Source organism: Mytilus galloprovincialis, chromosome 8 (genome assembly GCF_965363235.1).
Source record: "Mytilus galloprovincialis chromosome 8, xbMytGall1.hap1.1, whole genome shotgun sequence".
NCBI lineage: Eukaryota > Metazoa > Mollusca > Bivalvia > Mytilida > Mytilidae > Mytilus > Mytilus galloprovincialis.
Window position 1 is genome coordinate 11,703,781 of NC_134845.1, and position 25,912 is coordinate 11,729,692.

At 31.2% G+C, this 25,912-nt stretch overlaps 1 protein-coding gene and 1 long non-coding RNA gene across 2 annotated transcripts; one reads left to right on the top strand and one right to left on the bottom strand.

Moving 5' to 3' along the window:
• The first annotated feature begins 2,287 nt into the window (after positions 1–2,287).
• LOC143043115 (carbonic anhydrase-related protein 10-like) lies at positions 2,288–21,549 on the top strand. The gene is made up of 11 exons (XM_076215573.1): positions 2,288–2,475; positions 8,284–8,331; positions 12,614–12,750; positions 14,195–14,386; positions 14,833–14,928; positions 15,393–15,459; positions 16,151–16,305; positions 18,666–18,791; positions 19,069–19,108; positions 19,481–19,523; positions 20,553–21,549. The coding sequence occupies exons 1-10, from the start codon at positions 2,409–2,411 to the stop codon at positions 19,513–19,515; spliced, it is 963 nt and encodes a 320-aa protein (XP_076071688.1). The 5' UTR covers positions 2,288–2,408; the 3' UTR covers positions 19,516–19,523; positions 20,553–21,549.
• Positions 8,654–21,208, bottom strand: LOC143043117 (uncharacterized). The gene is made up of 3 exons (XR_012968201.1): positions 21,076–21,208; positions 19,148–19,313; positions 8,654–8,913 (listed from the first exon to the last, which is right to left on the bottom strand). It is a non-coding gene; the product is annotated as an uncharacterized LOC143043117 (long non-coding RNA).
• Positions 21,550–25,912: the final 4,363 nt, after the last annotated feature.

Below are 25,912 nucleotides of genomic sequence, written 5' to 3' on the forward strand. Positions count from 1 at the left end.
TGTTTTCATAGTGATTAAGATTATAACACATTGTTGACTGCTGTAGCCCTATTTTTGACATTCTATCTATAATTTCTGTGTTGTTTTGTTTTTTGTTCCCACATCGTTGTCAATATAATGAAATTTGATGCTATTGTCGTACATCTGAGAGGTTCAGCAAGCTGTAAAACCATGTTCAATCCACCATTTTCTACATTAGAAAATGCATATACCTAGTCAGGAATATAACATTTGCTATCCATTCGTCCGGTGTGTTTGAGCGTTTGATTTTGCCATTTGAATATGGATTTTCCGAAAGAAAAAAAATATAATTACTAAGAAGCTCATGTTGTTCCCTTTATCGTTGATGTTTCAAATATAAATACGGACAGACTTCTAACAAATACTGTCAATTTTATCATTATCTTATGTTATTTTTGAATTTTGTTTTAATCAACAGCACATTAAATAAATTGAAAACAACACGTTAAATAATTTCTTGCGTCCGAATCGCTTTTCTGGATTTACCTTGATCAGGAACGCTCAAGGCCAAACATTTGAAATCCGAAAAGATGTATAATTACCAAGACCGTTACAACATTACCACAGAAATTGGTAAAGCCGGTGCTTGTGGATGAATCATCATTGAGGGTATCAATAGGCTTCATTGACATGCAAATTTCTGTTCATAAAATATCAACACATTTGACAAAAAGTGTTGTCTCCCTATACATAGGTATCACTATACATGGATGACCGTAGCCAAATATGACATGTTTGTATCGATTTTTTGTTTGTTTCAGTGCCTCTATTCTTGCTTTTTGATTTGTTTTCTTTTAACTGTTTTAGTTTGGACGAAAGTGGTGTTTCGTGTGTAAATGAAACACCTATCAGGTATATTACACATTAAGCTTGGTCTCTTAAAAAATTGTCTTCAACCAGCATCTGAAGGGTTCTGAAATCATAAGAATTACATGTATTGTTTTGTGTATTATAGTCGAAATCTTTGTAGTTTGTTATGTCCCTATGAAACTTTTGGGGTGTTTTTGTTGTTGTTTATTCTTCCAAAATATTTAAAGCATTATTTTGATTTTTTTTTTCTATTTATAAATCGTTGGTTTATTTATATTTTACGTATTTAATAGTATGTGTACTACGATCATGACAAGTAGAAAGGGAATTACCTCAGACATATACAATGTATCTTATGTGATAGTTTTCATCTTTGTTGTTTGGTAGATATACGAAGTCGAAGTGTGGACAAAACAAACAGACAACCTCCCTACGAAATTCATAAATCAGGGTTTATACAAGGTGTAGTATTTGGATGCTATATATTATAAGTATAATCATCCCTTATATTGTAATCCACATGAACAAAACGTCAAGTGCCACTTGTTGAGCTTTATCTGCCTACTATTCTTAAACACCTCTGGTTGTGTGAGGTATGAGATGTTCAGTAATTAGTTTTGTACATAATTGTAATTTCTCTATCCGTTTTGACAATATTAATGGTAATGTCGCAGACTTATGAGTTTTTTATTTTTAATTTTGTATTTCCTGGTAGGTTTGTTTTTTTAAAATAGGAATTAATAAAACATTATAGGTTGACGCATTTTGGAGTTCATCTAATTGTTTGTTTCTTACTTTTATTTGCATCTTCTCAAAACATTTATGAGGTTTCAACAATAATTTACTACTTTAACTTATATTTTATCTGAATGGCTAGTTTTTAATTTAGATAGTTGTAGATTGATTTCCTCTGCACAAGGATCAGTCATAAGACCCATAACAGAACACATACAAATCAACTACAAAGTACTTGTTTGCATATTCTTTTAATTCCAAACTAGTAGGCCGTACGGTGACCTATAGTTAGTAATTTCTATATCATGTTGGTCTCTTGTTGCGAGTTGTCTCATTGGCAATCATACTATATCTTCTTTTTTTATCGGTTGGTGTATATTTTTGTATAGTATAATACAATGAAATGGAATAAAAATGTTCTGAAATTTAATATCATGTAATACTAGAGAGCACTTTTTCAATAAGCTAATGTATTTTATCGTACCTTCGGGCATATCTTGTAGAAAATGGTTAACTATCTACGTTTATGCTTCTAACATGAAAAAATCAAAATATAATGAGTGTTTTGTTATCACTAATCCCTCCCAATGCAACTGTACGAGTTTAGGATTGGAATAGTTAACCACACAAAACTCTCCATATAAGGAACTATTGATTAATTAAACGATATAAATCTACAGAAACAGATTAATGGTTTTACACTGGGATTCCAGCTGGTAAAATAGCAGTGTTAAGAAATTAACTAAATTAATATATATTAACTAATATAATATCCAATATAGTGTGAATGTGTAAACTACATAGTTTTCTACGTTATAATTAATTGTATAAGTATATTTAAAATGGATTCATGGCGATTATTGGAAATAGCAGTTCTATCATTAATTATAGATACTCAATTAGACACAGGTAGGGCAATTAGATTACACTTTCCTATAGATATTTAACGTTTCAGTATAAAAAAAAACAATGTATGTATTATAGTTACGTATTGTTTTGCTTGTTTATTTGTTCTGATTATTATATTTTTTATTTTGTTTTATTTCCTCGAATTTGTAATCGTCAACTGAACAATCTGTAACATACTCATGTGTATTAAATTTCACAAGCTTGCTTTTCGTTCAGTTTATTTGTTGGATTAATGTGACATCTTTTTGACCTGATCATACGGATTTGTTTGCCAAATTATCTAATATATGTATTGTTGGGCACATTTCTCTATTTAATAGTTAGATTATTGTCAAGCGTACCACATTTTCTTATTCTATATTCAAAAATAGATCATTATTTACATATTAGGCCATACTCCGTTTACATCGCTTTTAAATCTTCAGATTATGTTGTAAGTTTTCTCTCAATATTTAAGGTTTTCTCTGATACAGTATAACTAACTATTTTGATTCATTTGTTTATTGTCATTTACACGAATGCATTATAGAGGGAGTACATTTTAATCTGCTTGTATTCCTCTTGTGTTTGCTAGCTATCCTACTGATATGGATTACAAGAAATACACATATGTGTTCATGTTAATACAAAATTAAGCCCTGGTTTCTATGATGAGTTTATTTGAGTTTATTCTATGAAGATTTTTTTATTCCTAGCAATACATGAATTTGTAAATGGACCATTTAAACCGCTGTGATTTGACTATTGGTCTAATGGTACCTAGAAGTCGTTAAAAAAGTATTAAACATCTATCACAGATCATCATGTAGATGTTCATAAGATTATCAAAATTTGGTTGAAGAGATACCAATCTGTTTAGGAAAGGCTTCGACAACAATTGCAAGCAATTTACATTCAAATATGTAAGGTTCCACTTGTTATGGTATCAAGTCACGTCTCAAGTAATTTTCTCTTACCAATTAAAGTAACTACATTTTGAAAAGCTAGAACAATTTTACACTTGTTGCAATTTCCAGGACCTTATAGTGGCTCTTATCCTTGTTTTCCCTGTGTAAATGATTCAAATGCAATTAAACTTCTTTTACTGTGAACCTAGCTGCAGATACCCTTTAAGTTTATCTGAGTGATAACTATAATAAAACAATCACAACTTTATCTAAACAGATTTTACTCAACAAGTTGTTTGAACATTTTATTATCAGTTTTACAGTCAATGAGCATATCATCATCTTTATGCTGAGAAAACTCATTAAAGGTTACAAATCAGTGAGTTATTGACATTTTATGATAGTTATATAATACTTTACAGAACATTATTGAGTTGATTGCTACAGGACATCGGGTCAAGTAATTGTTTTATTTTCGCTTTGGGATTAACAAAATATTCATTCAGACTTTGACGGGAAATGACATTGCAGAACTATTATTTAATTCATTTGTTTTAAAAAGCTATTTTCAATATGCAAACGTGACATATATGCCTGATTACATTAAGTGTTTGTGGAAGTTTTTAACTAATCTTAACATTTTAATTGTCGAAGGATAGGGTTAGATTGGTCTGTTTAAAGGTCTCGTCCATGTTATAAACTTACTCGTAATAAGCCAAAGAAAATTAGTCACGTCTTCATTGACGTTTTTTACTATTGTAAGTTTTATGCAACAATCATCACGGTTTTGTTTCATTTATTGATTAATTCATTTGTGTACGAATTAAGACGTCTGATTTTTTTTTAATTGTTAAATTAAATCGAATTGTTATTTTTTGTGGTTTATTTTTAATAAGAAGAAGACCTAATGTATGGCCCAAATTGCATAGTTGTGGTAGTCTCTTAGTTCCAGGTTCGCTTTGATTATATTGACGGTAGGTTCATTCAATGACCCGTTCTAAAACCAAAACTTAAATGTCCATTTGACTCATCTTCTATAAGCACTTACATTGTACTTCCTAACAGGAAATGCTACTCTCAGGATCTGACAATCTCAAGCAGTAGTGTCAAGTGATTATCTGCCAATGGCTACGTTCAAACGACAATTTAAATTAGTCAATCTTTTTTATGAATCGTCAGACCAAAAACGTACTAATCAAGGGTAGCTGATTGAAGTATGACAAAAAAAAAAGAATAATTCATTAATCTAGAAAATTTAAAGCACAATATATAATTTTTCAAATTCAATACTGCTCTAGATATTCCAACAGCTTAATTCTCCTATTCCATATTACCCTTTAAAGAAACATAATTGAATTGCTACTACAACAAAACATGCAAAAATCATCTAACAAGTCATTACTTCCAATTTAGTATCCATCATCCAGGCCTATACATATCCTCTAATATATTCATATGACATTTAGATTTATTAATCATATTGTCAATGATATCTTTTTTCACAGACTTCTATGAAGTGTACTGAACATTAGGACGAAACAACTGGGTGGATCAAACGTATTTGAAGAATATAAAGATATACGTTTCCAGTTTGAAAAGAATATTATATTTATTTTTTAACTTAAAAAATCTTTCAATGAAAAATAATTGGAAAGAAAAGAAATATAAGAAATATATGACTTTTGTATGTACAACATTTGTTCCCGGAATAATCTGCATTAGGTGCGCTCAATGGCTAACATAATTTATCGTTACAAAAAATTTAAAAGATTGAAATCCATCAAAATATAATATAAAAAAAGGGCTGTGTCTTTCATTATCATTTTGTTTTTGACACTGTAATACCTATATATGTATATTTGGAATCCGAGCTGAAATGCATTCAATATAAAAATATATATATTTAAAAGATCATTTTTTATGATTTTTATTTATTAAAAGAACGACGTTATAATAAATATTGTTTTAGTTAGGGTACTCAATCTTTGGTTATTCATGAGTTGTTTTATGACAAGTATTTTTTTCTTGTTGCTATGTAGTTTCGCTTCCTTTTTTCTTTGTTAGTAGCTGTTATGTGGCATCGTGGTATCTTATCAAATTGTATTCAGAGGCTTTAATTACTGCTAATTATGTGCTGCCGACTTTTAACCTTTTCTATGTCTGTTTTAAGTTGATACACGTTTCCACATTTTTGACTTATATAGTCTTTGCCTTTTCAAAAACTGAAAGTCGAACCAGGTTGAACTTCTCCGCTTAAAGACATGATAGTCCTTATAGTTTTGCAATCCCTACTTTCATCTACATGTTTCTTTGTTTATTCTAGTATGTCTGTGTATTTATATGAAAAAAAACCAGCTTTATCTTAGTTTGGCGTAAACCTTTTCTCCATGATGAACATGTGAACTAAGTGTTAAAGTTACGCCAGGGTAAACTTAATCAAAGAAAACTTTAACCTGGTCAATGAACTAAACAAAAATGAGTAAAAACCCTAATATGTCATATATTTTTAAAAGTTTACATCATAATGAAAATGTTTTCTACATCTCAAAACATATATTCAATCCAAAACAACTGTTAACCTAGGGTGAAGTCTAATTTGAGACAGAATAACAGACGGCCGGACTAACAGAAAGAAAATACTGTTTACCCTCCTATTTACTGTTGTATGTTATTCATAAAAATCTACATACTAGTAATAGCATTACTTTTACCATTGATTTATATGATTTTTTTAATATGTATGGTTCAATATTTACCAGAAAACTGCTATTAGAAAACAAATGAAATATTAGGTCTTCATTTAAATTCGCACTAAACATGCATGACATATTTGTTACTTGACGTATATCAACTAATTATAACAAGCAATAAATCATCTTAATTGTAACTCATTTCACAGTAATATATTTGGTCACATTATTTTGTATAGGTGACAATGTTTTCTAAATAGAACAGTTTACTTTCGAGGGACATGGATGTGTGGGAAGTAAATATCGAAAGTCTCATCACACCATGTTTGACAACACCGTTGACATTTAATTTTAATAAAAGAAAAATATGCATTTCCTTTTCATTTCCATGCAGGGATTCGATTTCATGAGATTATGATTCTTCAATTTTCCGCTAATGAGATTAATAAGAATGAGTGGCCAGTATTACACCAAGTGCTGTATTCTTTACTCATATACCAGTTTACAACGTCATTTCTCGACATGTAGTGTACTATATAATATTGCATGTTGAACATACTATCAAAATAAGATTATAGTCTTCCCATTATTAAGTAATTTGTGTGTAATTCCGTAATGAAGTGATACCGTAGTCTGGTACCCATTACTAGTTTTAATCCCACTTTAAATTCAAAAGTATAAAACGTGAGTATATTTCATCTCCGTATACAGTCTGATTAAAACTAGTCCCCACTATCCATTTACATTTGTAACGCTTTCAGCAGTATACACTATGGATACACAAGTCATGCATTTGTGCAATCAATTCATTGCATGATAATTTGTAAAGGCACAGGTAACCATGACAGCTAAATGTTTTAAATAAGAAAATATATCTAAATCTGCCAGGAATGTGTCAAAGGATTGACAACTTGTCAACAGTACTGATATTCTGATCTTAGCTTAACATAACTGGACAGATATTGTGTTACCTTGTTAAGACTCCTGGGAGTTTGTCTATAATTCTGCTCCTTATTAACTCTGACAGAACAGAAACAAAGACTAGTTCCCTCGTTAAACGAGACGACCAAATCAATATAACAATTCTATCTTAGACGTTACGCTAACAAACTCTGATTTGCCCATCACGTTTTGTAATTTCTAACTTCAAAGTTGATATTTCTCATTTACGTTTATAAAATGAGAATTGCTATCTGACGCTGCTATTAGAAGAAATATTCGAACAAATTGGTAGTGCGTATTCTACATAAAACAAATTATACGAAGAAAGACAAACGAAATTAGAAATTAGAAAAAGTGTAACAATAAAACTGTCGAGACATCCATTCGTCTTATCAGTATTTATACATTAAAGCATATTACAATTTACTATATATATTGTTAATGCAATTCCAAAAACAAATTATTTCCGGAAAAGATGGAAAACGAGAGTATTGAACTTGAAATGAGATGAATCTTTTTATCAAATGAATAAAGATATGTGTGGTATACATAAATAAGACAGAATACTCACGATAAAATTACACAAAAGGCAACCAGAAAAGAACATAAATTGTACAGTCTTCAGCTAGAGGTTAAAATATACAATGTGCGAAGCTATAAATAAGTCGAAGTAGAATACTTTATAAATAAGAAGATATAATATTAAGAGTGGCAATGAGACAATTCTCTATCCAATTAACGATGCATAAAAAGTTAACAATTATAGGATAAATTACAGTTGACGCGTACTAAGCGTTTTATGATTAACCTTTATATGGAAAGCTCAAATATTATTTTTTTTAAAATTCAATTGCAATAAAAGTACAACTTCTTGATTACAGAATTCCTAAATAACTGCACGAAATGGAAAAAACAAATAGCATGATCAATCTGAGGTCAACTTTGTCTGAGCTAATTACAATCTTAGTTTCAAAACAATTTCTAAATCTAAGATAACTAAGTTGATGATACCCGTGTGGTCGTTGTCTGCAATTTCTGACGATGATCATAGCTTTAAACAGACACTTGTTCATCAAACGTGCATTATAGAAAAAAGAACGTTCAGAAACTGCTTAAATAAAAAAAAGGAGAGATAGAACATAACTACAAATTTTAAATGAATAATTCAAACGTTTTACAATTTTCCTTTCACGACATTAAAATGGTACAAACTCAGAACGAGTTTTACATATCAGGAATTAACCATGCACGATTGAATAGTATTTTACATTTATTTTCCTATTTTTCAGTATGTGGAACACTTTGGTCAGAATGGTGGACGTATAGTGGTGTATCAGGTATTTAAAACACTGTTGTGACGTCATTCTATTGTTTTACCTGTTTCAGTGAATGGACTACAATTTACCTGTAAGAAACCATTATGTTACCTTAAGCTGTCCAATATTTTTAAGAATAGCCGTCTTCTTAACGATATTGGACAGCTAGAAGTAGCATAACTGATTCTTACAGATAAATGATAGTTCAATCACTGAAATAAAAAAACTATTAATTATCATAATTGTTTTCATCATGTAAAGAAATATACAACCAAAGAAAAAATGACAATTAAAAAAAATACATTTTATTAAAGTTAACTTCTAATACAATGATTTTGTCACTCATCAAAACGATTTCTTGAGGAAAAAAATCACTTTCAAAATGATTTTTAACACTACCAATAGTTATATCACAGCCATTTTTCTGATGTTCTTGGGTTGTCTCTTTTCGCACTAATTCAATAAGTTGATTATCCTCGTTGTAAGTCTTGCTTTTGTTTCCAGTCTTGTTTTTGTTGCCTTTTTGAATTTCTTTTTTCAAAAAATGTATCCGCGTCCGTCTTAGGTAAGCAAACTTGACATCTGGTGTTGCTCTTATTCTTCCTAAAATCATTTTTAAATACAATTAAAATGAAAAAATCAATAAAGTAATGGTTCTAAAATTTGATAAATCATGCCACAATACAAGGGCCACGAACAAACTAAACCTTATCATGTGTACAAAGTGCGAATCTAGAACTTCTTTCATTAACTAGGAGACTATATTTCTTTTTAGAATTTTCAGGTTTCGGCGTTGATTTACAAGTTGTTGTTTTTTTTAAGTTATTGCTTGAACATGAATATAATGCAAGACTTCGCTTATGAACGACGATGAATATGGGAAGCAGAATAAAGGACGACATTACCGCATTTTATCTGTCAAACAAACCAATCGTGTTTCCGATTCGCACTTTGTTCGCAGTGATAGTTTTAAAAAAAAAATGTCAAAACAAAATCGAGATAAAATTAAAAAGAATTGTTCAGAGAATAATTGAAGGTCTTTCCACCACCAACAATATATTTTGATATGAAAACATTGAAATTCAGTTTAAATGTCAATTCCTATGGCTTTATGATGTATAAATATGAATTTAGAGCAAAGATCAAAATATAGAACGTAAAATTTGCATTTGACCTTGACCTCAATTTAAAGGTCATATACCAAGGAACTCAAATCAAAAGACCCTAGGTCTGTAATATGTATGCATAATGAGTTATATCACTTTACCGATTATTCTATATATATTAGGGAAAAAACAATCATTAACTGCCAAGGTATCCTCGCAATCAAAATTCAAGTGTTAAGACATGTCGCAACTAACGATTTAGTGAAAATAATTTGTCGATATCTTATACGGTTTTTGAAAATAAATGAAAATAAGCCAAAATCAAAATTAAGAATATGACCTTGACCTACTTTTTATTTTTTTTGGACCAAGGACCTCAAATCTAAAGACCCTATGTCTCTATCACTTATGGTTTACCATTTAGAAATGCATATCACTTAATTAAATGGAAAAGGGAGATAACTCTCATATGGAGTCTCCGTAAAGCTTCGGTCCAATTAAATATCCTAATCCCGAAGATGTATCGAGCAATTTGGTCAAATAAATTTGTCGTAATCTAAACGGTTGCGAAGGAGTAGTGGCCACAAGAAAAACAGTGTTTGGGGAGATAACTCTTACAAAGTAAAGTATTTTGTTACGCGGTTGTAAATTTTTAAAGCGTATAAACTATACGATATCATATTCCAAATATCTAAGCGACATCTTTTGAAACATCAATACTACGCAAGAAAAAATTTAGGCGGAAGAAAAAAAAAATAATAATCAGGACAAAACCTAAAGGTCTTTCCACGGAAAGGTGGAAAGACCTAATTACGTTTCGGTACTATTTAAAAAAAGGGACTCAATACACAAACAAACGAAAAAACGAGCGATATGACCTTGCAGAAAGAAAAAAAAACAGAAAAGAGGGCGAGGGAGGGTATTCAGGTGGTACATGTACCATTTGGGTAAACAATAACAGTATCTTGAAAATTCCAACAAAAGAATATAACGTATTGCATGTTGTTATCCCTTCCTTGTTCATATAATTATGTATTTGAAATAAATTCGAGTGAGGGGAACTCGATATGGTTCAACAAAAACCTGTCTTCATATTTTTTCCTCATTAACCCTGTAAAAGATAAAACACGAGAAGAAACAAAAAACATAATAGGATAGGACTACATTTTAAAATATACTATATATAAAACTTGCCATTATTAGCTGCTTGACGTTATCCTCTTAGTAATCCACACTGAAATAATGTATCTGAAGAGTTTGGAACAACACAATCACTATTAACGACATTTCTTTCTTCGTTTTTGCATAACAAATATACTTTCATCACTTTATCCATTTTGAAACACAAAAAACATGTAAAGGTATTCACGAAAACTATAAGCGGAAACTATGAGTAGTCCTTGCGCACGCAAAAATCATGATACGCATACCCTGTGTCTTATTCTTCGTGTAGCAATACATGTTGTTTACCTTTAGCTGTACTTTCTTTTTGTCTATATTTTAAAGTTGAGCTACTGTTTAAAAGGGCCAACATGAAGGATATATTTTAATATAAAAAAGTTTATTCACAAAACAATTTTCATACTTAATGAAAATAAATCTTTGCTTGCTTTTTCTTTTGTTTTACCTTTTTTGACGTGTTAAACAATGTTTTAAGTAAGATATAAGCCTCTAACAGTCCATTCTGTAAACTATTTTACAGAATGGACTGTTATCGGCTTATATCCCATACATACGTTCTGTCATAGTAATTCATGTATCATAGTCTGTGAGTCTTCGTGAACTCATGGATCGAATGCATTATTAATTAGTCAAAGATCAATACAAGAACAGCAGGCTTCACTTACCTTTAACTATTCTCTGTTAAGTAGACCCCTGCTGACTCAATCACCTTGCACTTTTACTTAATTATTTTAATGGATTTAACAAAAAGTATCGAAAGCAAATACGTTGTTTTTGTATGATTGAATATTAAACAGAAATGCTGAAAAACATTTATACAAGTTATACACAAGTATATGAATCTAAAATCAACGATCATCACTTCATTAGAATCTAATATTGATAAATAGACCACAACATTGTTTTATTTTAAGCACATAAGGCGGTAATATTGAAGGAAGAGTATATTTTTTTTCTATCAATTTCCTTCATAGAATTACCAATTAAAAGTAATTTGGCCTTTAAATTATCGTCTTACATTTTACGGGTTTACGCTGTTTTCCATATATATTCTCCTAAAACATTGTGCATAATAATGCCTAATTCTATAGCTATGAAGCTAACGTTTACAACGAAACAGACTTATAAAAGAAGCGCTTTGATGTCTGTGAAATTGAGAATGGAAACGGAAATTGTTTCGAAAAGACAACAACCCAACCAACCAGCAGAAAAAAGGTCTTTAATACAGTGAGAAAATCCTGACCTAGTATGTGAAAATTTAGGTCTTCGTTGTTAGGCATAAAGAGATAGCCCTATATCGCCTGTCACAATAGACAAGTGTTTTAAGTTAACTATACCCTAAATACTACACTGCATGTAGTGTTCAGAATTAGTACTAGCATTCCTATTAGTGCAAGTTGCGCGGCGTTAGGCGGAAGTATAAAGAACATAATGGAGTATACTATATGGCAAGGTGATGTTTCTAACTACAATGAAATCAAAGTAAATGTAAAATTAAAAAAACAGGACGCAATGCCTGCTGGCATATTGATAAAAAGAATCGAATGTCAAAAGTGCGTCTACATATAAAGGCTTACAATCGTTATGTTTTACAATTGCACATTTACCACTGATTTTTTTCATCCCACTTTGAAATAAGTTAAAAAAAATATTCAAAATCTGAATATGTTTTGAACTGTAAAACATTACAAACTTTGCATCATCATTCGTCAGGAATGTATTCTAAATTTAAACGTAGGGACTTTTAAGTAATGTTATAAGGAGACCAGAAAACAATGATGGTTTTACATCTAAATATACCCAAAGTTATGCTAAGCTAATGTTTTTTACAAACACTATGGATAAAACTTGTGTCGGTATTCATGCATAGAACAACACTTCTTACACTATGACATGTGTAGAAGAATGGACTATTCAAAATTATAAGAACAAAATTCTTATAGTTAATAATGCCGCAAATTGCATGTAAAATATGTTTACATATTTGTTTTATCTTTTTTTTTATTGTATTTCAGGTGCCGAATATTGGGGGAAGGCAAATAAAGCTTGGATAATCTGTAGCAAAGGAAAGTACCAGTCACCTATTAACATTGACCCAAAAAGCTTGGTTCATGATCCAAACTTAAAACAATTGAATGTTAGCCAGGATAAGGTAACTTGATCAGCCATGCTTTTGAAAACAATAATTTCAAACACTAGTCAGTGCTCCTGTGCTGAAATTATTATTGACCTTCCTTTCTTAAAATATATTTTTTTTATTAAAAGTCTTTTAACTATAACAAAAACAAGGTTCAAACTCGATGCGCTCTCATTCAACAGTGACCTCAGATATATATTTTTTCATTTATTTTTCAATCCGTTTTGACATCGTTTTTGTTACGTTTATTGTGTATGTAGAAAATAAGTCGTTGGTTTTGCTCCTTTAAATTGCTGCACATCGGTTCTTTTTTAATTTACTCATTGAGTAGACGGCATGTGGATTTTATTTTTCCATTCATATCTACGGGTTTTAGGTGCATATATTCCTCATTTGCAAGCAAAAAAAATATCCTTATTTCTTTACCAGAACAGCAGTTTGATGAAAACATAGCAGTTAAATATGCACATAGACTGCTCAATACTTTCATATATTGAAAAACTGTGTACACGTTGGTTAAAAACTAGAAGATTATTCAGATATCTGCAGATATAAAATTCTTATCGACATCAACAGCTGGTTATAGCCATAGCTAATCTCCGTTATCCAAGGGTAACAATTCAGTTCCCTCATCTCTTCTCTTGGTGGAATTTAGATAGAATTTCGGATCCATGAAATAATGATATTCATTGGTCGCTGCATTCAATCAAAAAGCATCTTTAGGATGTGTAAATGTAGAAAATGAAGATAAACAATTGCCACATGCTGATTGTGCAACAAGTCTATACCAAAAAAACATAGGACGATATTGAGTGACAATCTTAATGTTCTTAATCAACTAATTGGAGTTCCTGGGTATGTATGTAGCGCAAATGTTGGAATGTCAGAGAATATTTGTGATGTCTGCCTCACAAAATATGTAAACACAAGGCACACATATTTTTATTGCTCCACAGTGAAGAGAGTCCAAGTGCAGCCATTGGTTTAAACTGATGTAGTCGGAATGGGCGTGACTTTTGTCTACAGGTTCATGACGCAATATATAAATCACAAATGTTGGCTTAATCTGCAAAGGGTGGAGAGGAGGGGCTTGTATTGTAACCCTGGGCCAGCGAATATGCTATAACCAAGCTCATGGTTAAAAGGAACAATCAACATAGATTTTGCAAATAACTATATGAATTTTTAATATCATAAACAGGGAATTGTTTAGAGAGAGTTGCTAATAGCCACTGAAGCATGCTGAGTCAAGGTCAGGAAAGGATATAAACAAACAAACAGACGAACGAAAGAAAGAAAGAAACAACGTTTATGCTAACAAAATTCAAGCAATCATATTTGTACCGAAGGACATTGAAAATATAGAAAATGTCCGCATCAGCTCTCCAGCAAATATATCTTCTTTTGATGAATTCTTTAAAAGAAATAGTTTTTTAGGTAATTCATTTACGTATTTCAGATTAAAGGCATTTTATTGAATACAGGCAGAGATCTAAAACTTCTAGTGAAAGACACAGATAAGAAGCCATTCATCTTTACAGGTGGACCCTTGTCTTATGAATATACTTTATTTGAAATAAAAATACATTTCGGCGATAATAACACCAGAGGATCTGAGCATAATATTGGTGGTAAAAAGTTCCCTTTAGAGGTAAATTGTACTATTCGAGTATGTTTGCAATATGTCTGTCTTTGAAGATCAATACATTAGCGAAAATTATTTAATTCGTACAAAGTCTGATATATTTTAGGTTTATAATCAAATATGTTTATAAATTATCGTATTAACTCCGAATTTTGTTTTCAGAGAATAATATTTTGATATAAATTAACTCATCATAGGTACCAGGAATAAATTTTGTATTTATGCCAGAAGAACGCGCTTTTCGTCTACAAACGACTCATCAGTGACGCTCGAATCCAAAAAAGTAAGAAAGGCCAACTTAAGTACGATTTTGAATAGCATTGAGAACCATAATTCCTAAAAGTTTTGCCAAATACATTTAATGTAATCTACAATATACAATAAATTTGCCTGTCTTAAATAAATAACTATTCTGTTCTAGAAATAAAATAAATTCATCACTTCCTTTTTAGATCCAGTTGTATGGTTTTAATGCAGAAATTCACAAAAACAGTACTCAAGCATTAAACTCGCCAAATGGTATTGCTGCTATTTCTATTTTAGCACTGGTTTGTAAATTTTTTTTATTTCCTTTCTTGCTAATGTAAACGAATATGTAATGTAAGAAAATGTAAATCATTTAATTCCTAAATTGCATTAAATAAAATACATGCATTGAACGATTGTAAATTACAGAGTGTTCAACTATTTTTTAAAGAACTCTACAGAATGGAATTGCTCTTGTAGATTGTCTTGAATGCAAACGTTCTAAAACAATTTCCAAACACATAGATTCGTACACATTGCTATTTGAAATCGAGACGTCAAGGCTTAAAAGTTAACCAGGAACACTTGTCTTACAAAGGATACTAAAGATTATAACAATCAAAATACTTAAAATACATTTTTATTAAATGTTCTATCACTATTATATTAATTTACTGATCATATTATATATACTTGTACCAAACCAGTAGTAATGAACATCATCAGGTTATAAGAATATTAATATCAAATAAATAAATAATTACAGGTCAGTGAAGAGGACAACATTAATTTCGATGCTTTGATACAACCCATCGACAAAGTTCATTTCAAAGGTCAGCATATGTCATTTGGAAGTAGTGTTAGTTAATCAAATAAAATAGCATAAACCTTGAAAATAATTATATTTGTGTAGACTAACATAAAACTGACAAATATCTTAAGAGGCGAAAGTAGTTAACCAATGTTTGAATCTCTTTAATTAATTTAAAAAAATAATACAAATCAACGTTAATACAAAAAACTGAACGGTAAGAGCGAAGTGGGTGTGCCGAAAAGACAAGCGTGTCATGATATTCCACCCTTACGAAGTAAGAAATGTAAGATGTATCGAAATGCATACAAGATATGAAAACAGTTGCAAGAAAATTATAGCCCCAAATTTAACATGTTTCAAAGTAATTCTATCAACGGAATATATGTCTTTTATAAACTTTTGATTTGAAAAAGCATTTGTCAGAACAAGCAAGCTTTGCAACAAGCATTTAGGTTTCTAAATTGCCTACTTTTCATTACAAGAAATGAAACCATAACTTCAGAATATCGACGTTCAATATTATATACGACAAGGCATAGTTTAGTACAGAGAAATCGTTATTTGCTCTTTCTGTTGTTAGTGTTTATATATATGATATTTATCATATTGCATTTTCTTTTTCTTCAACCTGAATTTCTTCAACGTTAGCATTTAACAATTCATATATGAGTGTTTAGCACAAAATAATACATTTTGTAACATTGCTACAGGATCATCAATCGCCATAGATGGATTTTCTGTGAATGCTATTTTACCACCCCTTGATTATTTTGTTACATACGAGGGTTCGTTGACACAACCAGGATGCATGGAAACCGTTACTTGGATTATACTGAACAAACCACTGCATATATCATTTTCACAGGTAATTAATTGTTAGAGGTACTATTTTTTAATGGGTTTTGGTTTGATTCCCCGTCATTTGCACAATATTTTGTTCAAGTATAAGAGTACTAATTAAAGCTGATTCGACAAGTGTTTATTTTTTATCTTGCTTTTGGACTGCTACAGACTGGCTAAGGTGAAAACAAAAATTCTAATATGACGTGCTTCTTTCGCTTTGTAAACAACACCGTGATAAAATTCTCGATATATCTATACTTAGCGCAGACTCCAAGATGTACACAAATGGCTGTTTAAATATGCCTCCCACGTAAATCCACATGTATCGTAACCTATGTGTAAACGGTTGTGGAGTTCGCTGTGTTAACAATTACAATTGAATAAAACCCTACAGAACATTTATTCTGATTCTGATGCATAACAAAAAGAATTTACACATAAGAGAACGGAAAAATGGACAAAAACAAAACAAATTAAAATTCCGCGAAATTCCAGTAATAATTTTTGCGCATTAACGTCATTTCAAAACATGACGTCATACGAATGAAAACGTCAAAGCTGAAGGTTTTTCTATTGCGTTTACCTTCTAAACTCGGATACAATTGCATTAAAATAAAGTATTGAGGTAGGTGTTGCTTGATTTCTGTTCTATTGCAATATTCGTACATTTACTGATTTCAGCAAGTCAACATGGCGGCTCTTTGGTTACAACATGTCAACAGTGAATTTGACGGTAGCTTACGATAAAAAATGCAAATCTAAAATTGCAAATGTTGGGTTTACTGAGAAGTAAAAAAAGTAATCACATTTTTTTCTAGCGGTTAGTTAAGAAATCAATCATGCAGGTTTATTAGATTTGTTTTACATTTATCGAACAGTGGGTAAAATAGAACAGCCACACACACGGTATACATCGCTTCAGTTTTTTAATGATCGTATTTGTCCTATTAGAATCGAAATAATTCATGGAAGCCATAGATTTGTTGGAAATTTACACATGGCCTGGGCCGTGATATTCGTTAATTTTATCCCTCGCTAACGCTCAGGATAAAATTCGAATATCACGGCCCAGGCCATGTGTAAATTTCCAACAAATCTATGGCTTCCATGAATTATTTCTTAACTATAATTTATCAATTTACTGACATGTTGAAAGGTAAGATAATGAAGCCCTATAACATTGATGAAGATGTTGTGTGATGTTTTAAACCCTTCTCTGAATATCGAAACATACTTTACAACATTATTTAAGGTATGCTACGAACTACAGCATGTGCATACACTTATCATTTAATGATGTGAGTACTTTGTATGTTAGTTTAATGCCTGTTGTGTTTGTCTATGGCGAAAACAACATTCATCCTAACTTTTTTTTTAAGGTGGTACCTAACACTACAGGGAGATAACTCTATAAAATCAGCTAAACGTTTTAATTACGTTGTGTTGTAAAGGGAATAATAAGCTTCTCAACGATCAAAATGGGTGTTTGTTAAACTACTATATAACCAGTGTAATTCTTCTGACAAAACTGTTGGTTCAAAATTTTTGAAATTTTTATATTTTTGTTAAAGGGTCAAAGTAAATACTTTGTCAAAATTTTATGAAAATTAAACGAGTCAAATTTATTTTAGTGAAAGTGTTGGGTACCACTTTAATGCCTGTTGTTTTTGTCTATGGCGAAAACAACATTCATCCTAATTTTTTTTAATCAAAACTTTCAGTAAGAATGTTTACATCTTTTATTCAATTGCTTGATATTTGTCGACCTTACAACCAAAATATTTGACGTAGTGATTACGAATCTCTTTGCTTATATTGAATTGCACTGATAAGAAAATGAGAAGATTTTGTATTCTTACCAATGACACAACTATCCACCAAACTATTACAGTAGTATACCAATCTTTAAATCTCATAAATCGATAGTGAACAAAAATCAAACACACACAAACAAATAAGGGAATCGCATAAACTCTAAACAAGTGAAGCCGGGTGCAGTGACAGAATAACTGCCTCCTGCCAGGAATGCACCACTCACAAATCCCCTACAAGCAACTGTAACATACAGGTTGAACAAACTGTCTTTTTGACCATCTTAAATGCCGATATGGCGTGATTATCAGTGACAAAACTATAATTCACCGTACATGTTTCAGAAATGTACCAAAATCACTATTATTTCGTATAGTGCACTTTAAGTTAAGGCCATGACTCGTTTTTAAATCATTTTCGATTCCTTTTTTAATTTTTCTTTAAGTGTGTACAATGATCATTTATTTTTATTTTTAAATGTCTAAATTGTTTTGAGCGTTTTCATTTTCTTTCATGTAGTTTTAAATTACTGAGACGGTTTTTTTTATTGTCTTTGACTAATTTCTTCAGCTGCGATCTCTCCGGATTCTAAATACTTCGAATGGTAGTCAACACCCACTATCAACAAACAACTTCAGAAGCATAACATCCGGTCACGGTCGATTGATAAGAACAAACATCAAATCAAAAGTAAAGGTACGTATTGCCAGAGATCCTATACTTGTATTGATATTGCGTTAGTTATGTTTTAAAGTTACTTTGTATCGTTTAATCATGTTAATAGATAAACTGATTAAAATATCGATGGGAATTAGAACATTAATTAAACATTTAAAACATTTAGAGCCTCATCAATAAATAATCGTCATTGAGAGACCTGTAATTGTTACAGCTGTAATAAAGCAAGCTTTGTTGCACTAGAGTACGTTTGTGAACAAATGTAATTTAAATGGTGTTTACGTGTTTCTTACAGGACGATGATTGTTATACCATGAAATTGACATCGTACGAAGGTGAGATGATTGAGTATATTATTATGGTAAAGTACCTACTCAACTCTTTAAGTTGATTGAATTCTTCTATTGTGGCTTTTGTTCCAATATGACGTTTCCATCGTCTTGCATTTGTATCGATGCTTGACATTCTGCATGTTCTGTTTACGCATGCTAAACATTGCAACACAAATGGCCATGTTCTGTCAACCGTAATTTATCTGCACTGTAAAAATATGCAAAATTCATTATATATTTTGTTATTGTAAGAACTTCTTGTCTTAAATTAAATTAAAGATGCACGTTACTGTTTCCATTGAAATAGGTTTTATATACATACTATATAACAGCCTATAAATTGGAATAATATTGTGATTGTGTTATATTTTACAGTAAATAAACAGTTTAAACAAGATAGTCCAAAGTGAAGAGAATTGTAAGTATTTTGAGAAATCGCATAATTCTATCATGCAGTAAGCGTTAGTTTTTTTAGGACAATATAAATCGAACACATGTAATCGACAATTATGATACGTCTTGCACATCTACATGAATCATGCAATCGTCCGTGCATATCTAATATGTATATACATTAAACACGTCTGTCTTACAATTGTCCAAATTCGCGCAACAAGTAATAAGCCAGACACATCAATGATGCAATAAAAAGTGCACATTTATCAAGCAAAAAAAAATTAAACACGTCTATCAAACAATAATCGATACATATTTATCATACAATAATCTAATCGCACATATCTTGGCATTATTTATACGAAAATATCATGAAATACACTATACACTTCTATCATCCGAAAAGACCGACATAGTGAAACAAAAACTGTGATGAAGTATGTGTCCGATGTCTGTCTTTGTTCCAGAAATACAACCCTGCGTGCGATTATAAAGAGTCGTTGTTTCTTACGTTACGTCCAGTGGAAAATATATGAAACATTATCAAAACTAATGTCCATTTGATATTAAGTGTTTAAATATAATTCTAGGTGAGAATGCTCAAACACATCAAACGAATGGATAACAACTGTAATGTTCCTGACTTGGTACAGACATTTTCCTATGTAGAAATGGTGGATTGAACCTGGTTTTATAGCTAGCTTAACCTCTCACCTGTATGTCAGTCGCATCAAATTCCCTCTTTAAAAAAAAGGCAATACCTTATAAGGCGAGGGTACAAGGAAAAGTTGGGGATGAATATAATGTTCTTTATGGCATAAATTTGTACATGTTTATGTTAAGACTTTTAATGTGTTCACACTTTGTTTTTATTCCTTTTTATTGTTAACGCCTCTGTGTGCTATGGGTTTAACTTGTTTTGATCATAGCGTCTTCTACATTTCTCTCCATTAGAATTGTCATTGTTGGCAGATCAAGTGATAAGTGCATGACGATTACTTGAAGATAGATAAAATTATTTGCTTTTAAAGCATGATTTGTTTACTTTCAGAATAAGAAGAGCAGTCTTCCAAAGATAAACCCGTGTCTTCCAGATCATTTATTAAGTCATTGAAGTGCCTATATTATTTCCCAGTGCTTTATTTCTTGATTTTCGTTGCTACTTATTAGGATTATTGGCGGAGACCCTTTAGCTAATAAAGTGATCATTGTTATATCATATGGTATACTGTACAAAACTTTTAACAATACAAATCCACAAACAATACTCAACATGTGCATACATATGGTCGATAGATTATTGTCGTTCTACTTTCATTCCAGAGTAGTATATTGTAATATAAAACTGCTTGGGACAGATTCAACACCATATACAAATTCCAGCTGATGTTATTGTTATGTATGTAATCAATACATTACACTGATCAGTAAACACAAGCTGTATATGATGTATGTCTATTTTAAAATTAAAGTGGTTTATAATCATTATAAATGATTTGCAGTAAGCCTTAGGTTTTTATACAGAATTTAAGGCGATCTATGGAAGTTTACTATTGTATGATTAAGATGCTTACCATAGACATTGACAGTGATTGTTATTTAAAAAATAATATTTCCTCCTCCAGAGACCTATAAAGTCACATTATTCCAAACATTTTGCTAGTTTCATTGTGCTGTGTTATATCATTTTCAGACAAATGTCCTATAACGCGAGGAAATGCATTATCGTTCCACAATAAATGTCATGATATACAACAGTTTGGAATTGATTATCTCAAATAATAACAGTTATTAAAGGGATTGAATATATCAAGGAGTCTCTCTGTCATTTGTCAACCAATATGTAAAAAAAAATAATACAATGTAACAAAGTTCATCCATAATCAAATAGAAAATGTCTACCGCTCAAACTGCCGTAATGTTTTATATTGTTTCGTTTTAGTGATGAGATTACCTTGTAGAAGCAATTTTGTGTCATAAATTGTAATACCAATTTTAATCTTATGATTAATACGGGTATGGAATTTATAGTATCAACTTTGACTTTGCATTGCAATTGCAACAGTGATGTCATGAAAAGATCTGTTGTCTTATCTCATTATATATATATATATATATATATATATATATATATATATATATATATATATATATATATATATATATATATCTCCTTTGCTGTCTTTATTAAGTTTAGATCAATATATATATATATATATATATATATAAATAGCCTAAATAAATCAGTCTCAAATGTTTCAATATTATGTATATGAAACTTTTTTTTTATATGAATATTTAATCTTTATAAGTAATAGTCCTTAAATCGTCAAATTAACTTAACAGGTATTTGAAAATAATCGTTAAATGCAGTAATAAAATAGAATAAATCAGAGAAAGCAAACTATTAAAGTTTCAGGGGCATCGTTGACCGACTGGTCTAAAAGAGGGACGAAAGATACCAGAGGGACAGTCAAACTCATAAATCGAAAATAAACTGACAACGCCATGGATAAAAATGAAAAAGACAAACAGACAAAAATAGTACACATAACACATTAAAGAAAACTAAAGAATAAGCAACACGAACCCCACCAAAAACTAGGAGTGATCTCAGATGCTCCGGAAGGGTAAGCAGATCCTGCTACAAATGTGGCACCCGTCGTATTGCCTAGGTAATAACAAATCAGGTAAATAGTCTAATTCGGTAGGTCACGTTCATGAAAGTGACGGGGATTGTAGTTACGACGTAAGGAATATATCCGATATCATTTCCATAACGGTCAACCAACTCGTGGTGGAGTCCGTAAATTTACGAAGGGATGCTTTCAACTTCATCATTTGGAACTCTTGGTTTAATAGCTTCTTTATGAGCAGCAACCCTCTATCAAGAAAATCATGATAGGACTAAGTAGTTAATTAAGTAAAGTTTTCTTTGGGCACTCTGGCTTCCTCTACCAATAAAAACTGGCTGCCACGAAATAGCCCAAAAGCGGTGCTGAAAAGTGGCGTTAAAACACACACACACAAAAAAAAGAAATTCACCAAAATGCTTGAAAGAGGATTTCTGAGATAGATCTGCATACAGATTATCAGTCGTTTAAACACATTTTAGCACTCTTAGTTATAATCGTACCTGTTAGTTTATTTTCATGGAGGAAGCCGATATACCCGGAGAGAATCTTAGACTTTTGACAAGAAAATTTGCAATCATGGTCATTTGATTTCGAAGTCGGTCGCACTCTCACGAGCAGTTTTCGAACTCACAGTATCAGTGTTGACAGCCTAGTAATTACTGTGGATGAATAACATAGATTCCAAGTCCACCTAGGTCCCCAATATTCTATATACATGAACCATGTATTTGTACATCTTCGCTAGCCAAGGGTTACGATCCACTTTCCTCCTCCGTGGAGAGAAGGGAAGTGGATCGTAACCCTTGGCTATCAAAGATGGTATTTGTACAACTTGCCGTGATAAAAATGCGTATATTCAGTAAATCATATTGAGTGACGATTTCAGTTTATGTAAAAATTTCAAATTATACAATTTTTGATCCGGTTGATATACTTCACAATTAAAATTACTAAGTTTCTCATTCAAATACGCACACTTATTTATACAAAAATTGTACTTTAACTACTTAAAAAACTTTTTAGAAATACAAATATTGTAAATCAGTCAAAATGTTTAGTTCTATATTTCATTATAAATGTAGGGATACATTATGGATGAATCAGTCCACATAATAATAAGCTGGATTGATATTGATTGGTTGCAATGAATATTAAGCTGTGCATCATAACTGTTATTATGCTATAAAAGTTACACTCATTGAACAGAAATGTTCACGTCTATATTTTAAATCGATGCATTTAAACTGTTCTTGGAAATAGTTTTTGATTTGTCCAAGGATTTGTATAGTGACACGTCACTATACAAATCCTTGGTTTTTCTTATAGGGAAATAATGGTCTTCAAATATCCGGTACCTTGTTGTATGCAAACTTTTTCCGCACTTTTACTACATTTAAAAAAACAGGTGCGTCGACATGTGTCCCCTACTATAATGAGATACATTCATTTACAGTATAAAATACCATGTATATAGAAATAAGAAGATTTAGTATGAGTGCTATGAAGACATCACAATGTGTAAAAGATAAACAGTTATGGGTCAATGTAGGACATTTAATGCAGAGCTCACACCGAAAGGCATTTTGATCATTCTGATTCTTCTTTCCTTCACTCAAGATTATCTGTGCTTTTCGAAGCAGGAATTTCATTGCTTGTTGGAATATGTCTCGTCTAATTTCTGCTATTGACAGAATAAGTACAAAACTATACCAGTTACTCTGTCAGTATAAGTACAAAACTATACCAGTTACTCTGTTAGAATAAATACAAAACTATACCAGTTACTCTGTTAGTATAAGTACAAAACTATACCAGTTACTCAGTTAGTATCGTCACTTTCAATGTTTATAATTTATTCTATTTTTCTAAATTTATTTTTAAAGTGTTTGTTGTGCTGGATAATTTAAATTGGAATCTTATACCAGTAGAAATGCATATAGAAAATATAAAAACATCAAAAGTACTTTTTGTTTTTAAAAACAATTGGCATTTTTTCAGAAGATTTCCCGTATGTAATGTAGATAAATTTCCTGTATTTTTACTTTGATACAAAATTAAGATTTGTGATAATAGTGTCTACTAAATGAACTTGTTCCGACCTTGTCGACCGGAACCAACATGTTGTCGCTATAATATACGTTTGCCTTTTAGCATGCATATATGAAAAGTCAATCCTTTCAGTTTTAGTAAAACTATTTGAATATTGATTCAAAATCTATAACCAAAATGAGCAATATTACTATACAGAACGTAGAATTGACAATAGATGATTTCAACCATCGTGTGTCAGACAAACTTATAGCACCTTTAGTGTTTATTATACTTATGTTAATTATCGGAATACCTGGGAATGCTGTGGTCCTGATCATTTATTGGAGAAAGTATACAAAAAGTGTTTATAGAACGATTGTTTGGAATCTTGCCGTTGTGGACTTTTCGTTTTGTATGATAGGTATACCGTTCAATATCAACCGAGTGACGCAGTACTATTCATTTCCAGCAGAATGGATATGTGTTACGTTTATCGTCGTGACTATGACTTTCCTCGCGTACTCGTCAAATCTAATTCTGCTTTTGTCCGTCTGCAGATTCCGTAAGATTTGTATGCCACTTAAATCTCAATTCACTAACAAGAACATAAAGTATTGGGTGTTAGTTTGTTTCGTTATCGGATTTGGATGCGCAGCACCGCAAATATTTATACCAAAATTTGAGGCAATCAATCTCGGACATAACTTGACAGGACACACGTGTGCAATATCCTTAAGAAATCCATCGATATATTCTGTTGCTTATACGTATTGCGCCGTCACTTTGTTTTCGTCATACACACTAGCTCTAATAATTCTGTATTCACTCATTGGATGGAAAGTATACCGCCAGAGTCGTAAACAAATGGGAGAAAGCACTTCATCACACAATGCCATATCTAGTAAGGCAACTAAAGTAGCATTAACCATATCGATAGTGTTTGCAATAAGCTATCTACCGGTATGGTCTATTGAATCAGTGGGTAAACATTTACATGAAGAAAAACTTGATATTGCTACGTTTTCTTTCCTGAAGATTGTGGAGCGGCTTTTCATCGTTAATCATGTAGCAAATCCATTTATTTATGCAATATTCGACAATCGGTTTAGACAACATTTCAAAAGACTCGTCTCGTTTAAATGGAAACCATCTGAGAGCAGTGGAGGAGAAACATCAGGAGTATCACTCCCTATGGATAGTGTTTGTCGAACTACTAAAGGATCCATCGATACGCTAGACTCAATGAGTACGCTAGATGATCTTAGAAATAATTCAGATTTACAAGAAAGGAATAATGAAAACGAAGGTAAACAGAAATCGGGACAATCTTTAGAATCGACAAACGAACCAATGAATACAGAAGACCAGGATGAGACAAATGCTGAGATGATTGAAATGAAACAGATTTGAAAGAAATATAATGTCTCACTTGACAACTTTTTCTTCAGATAAAGAAATATTTAAATTGAAAGTGTAAAATCTGTTTGCTTATGATGTCATATTTTGTCATTTTCCTAACAAATACACTATAGTTTATACTTACATGTATGTTTAATATCAGATGTCCGAGAACAGTCAGAGCAATTATGATTACTCTTGGATGAAATTAAAATGGAATAGACCCGGTTTATCCATTAGCTATACTAACATCAAACATTTTTTTATTTAAAAAAGTTACGTTCATATTCTCTTTATCTAAATCTGTATACAAAAGTAAATCCTATCTTGAGTATATTAAAATAAT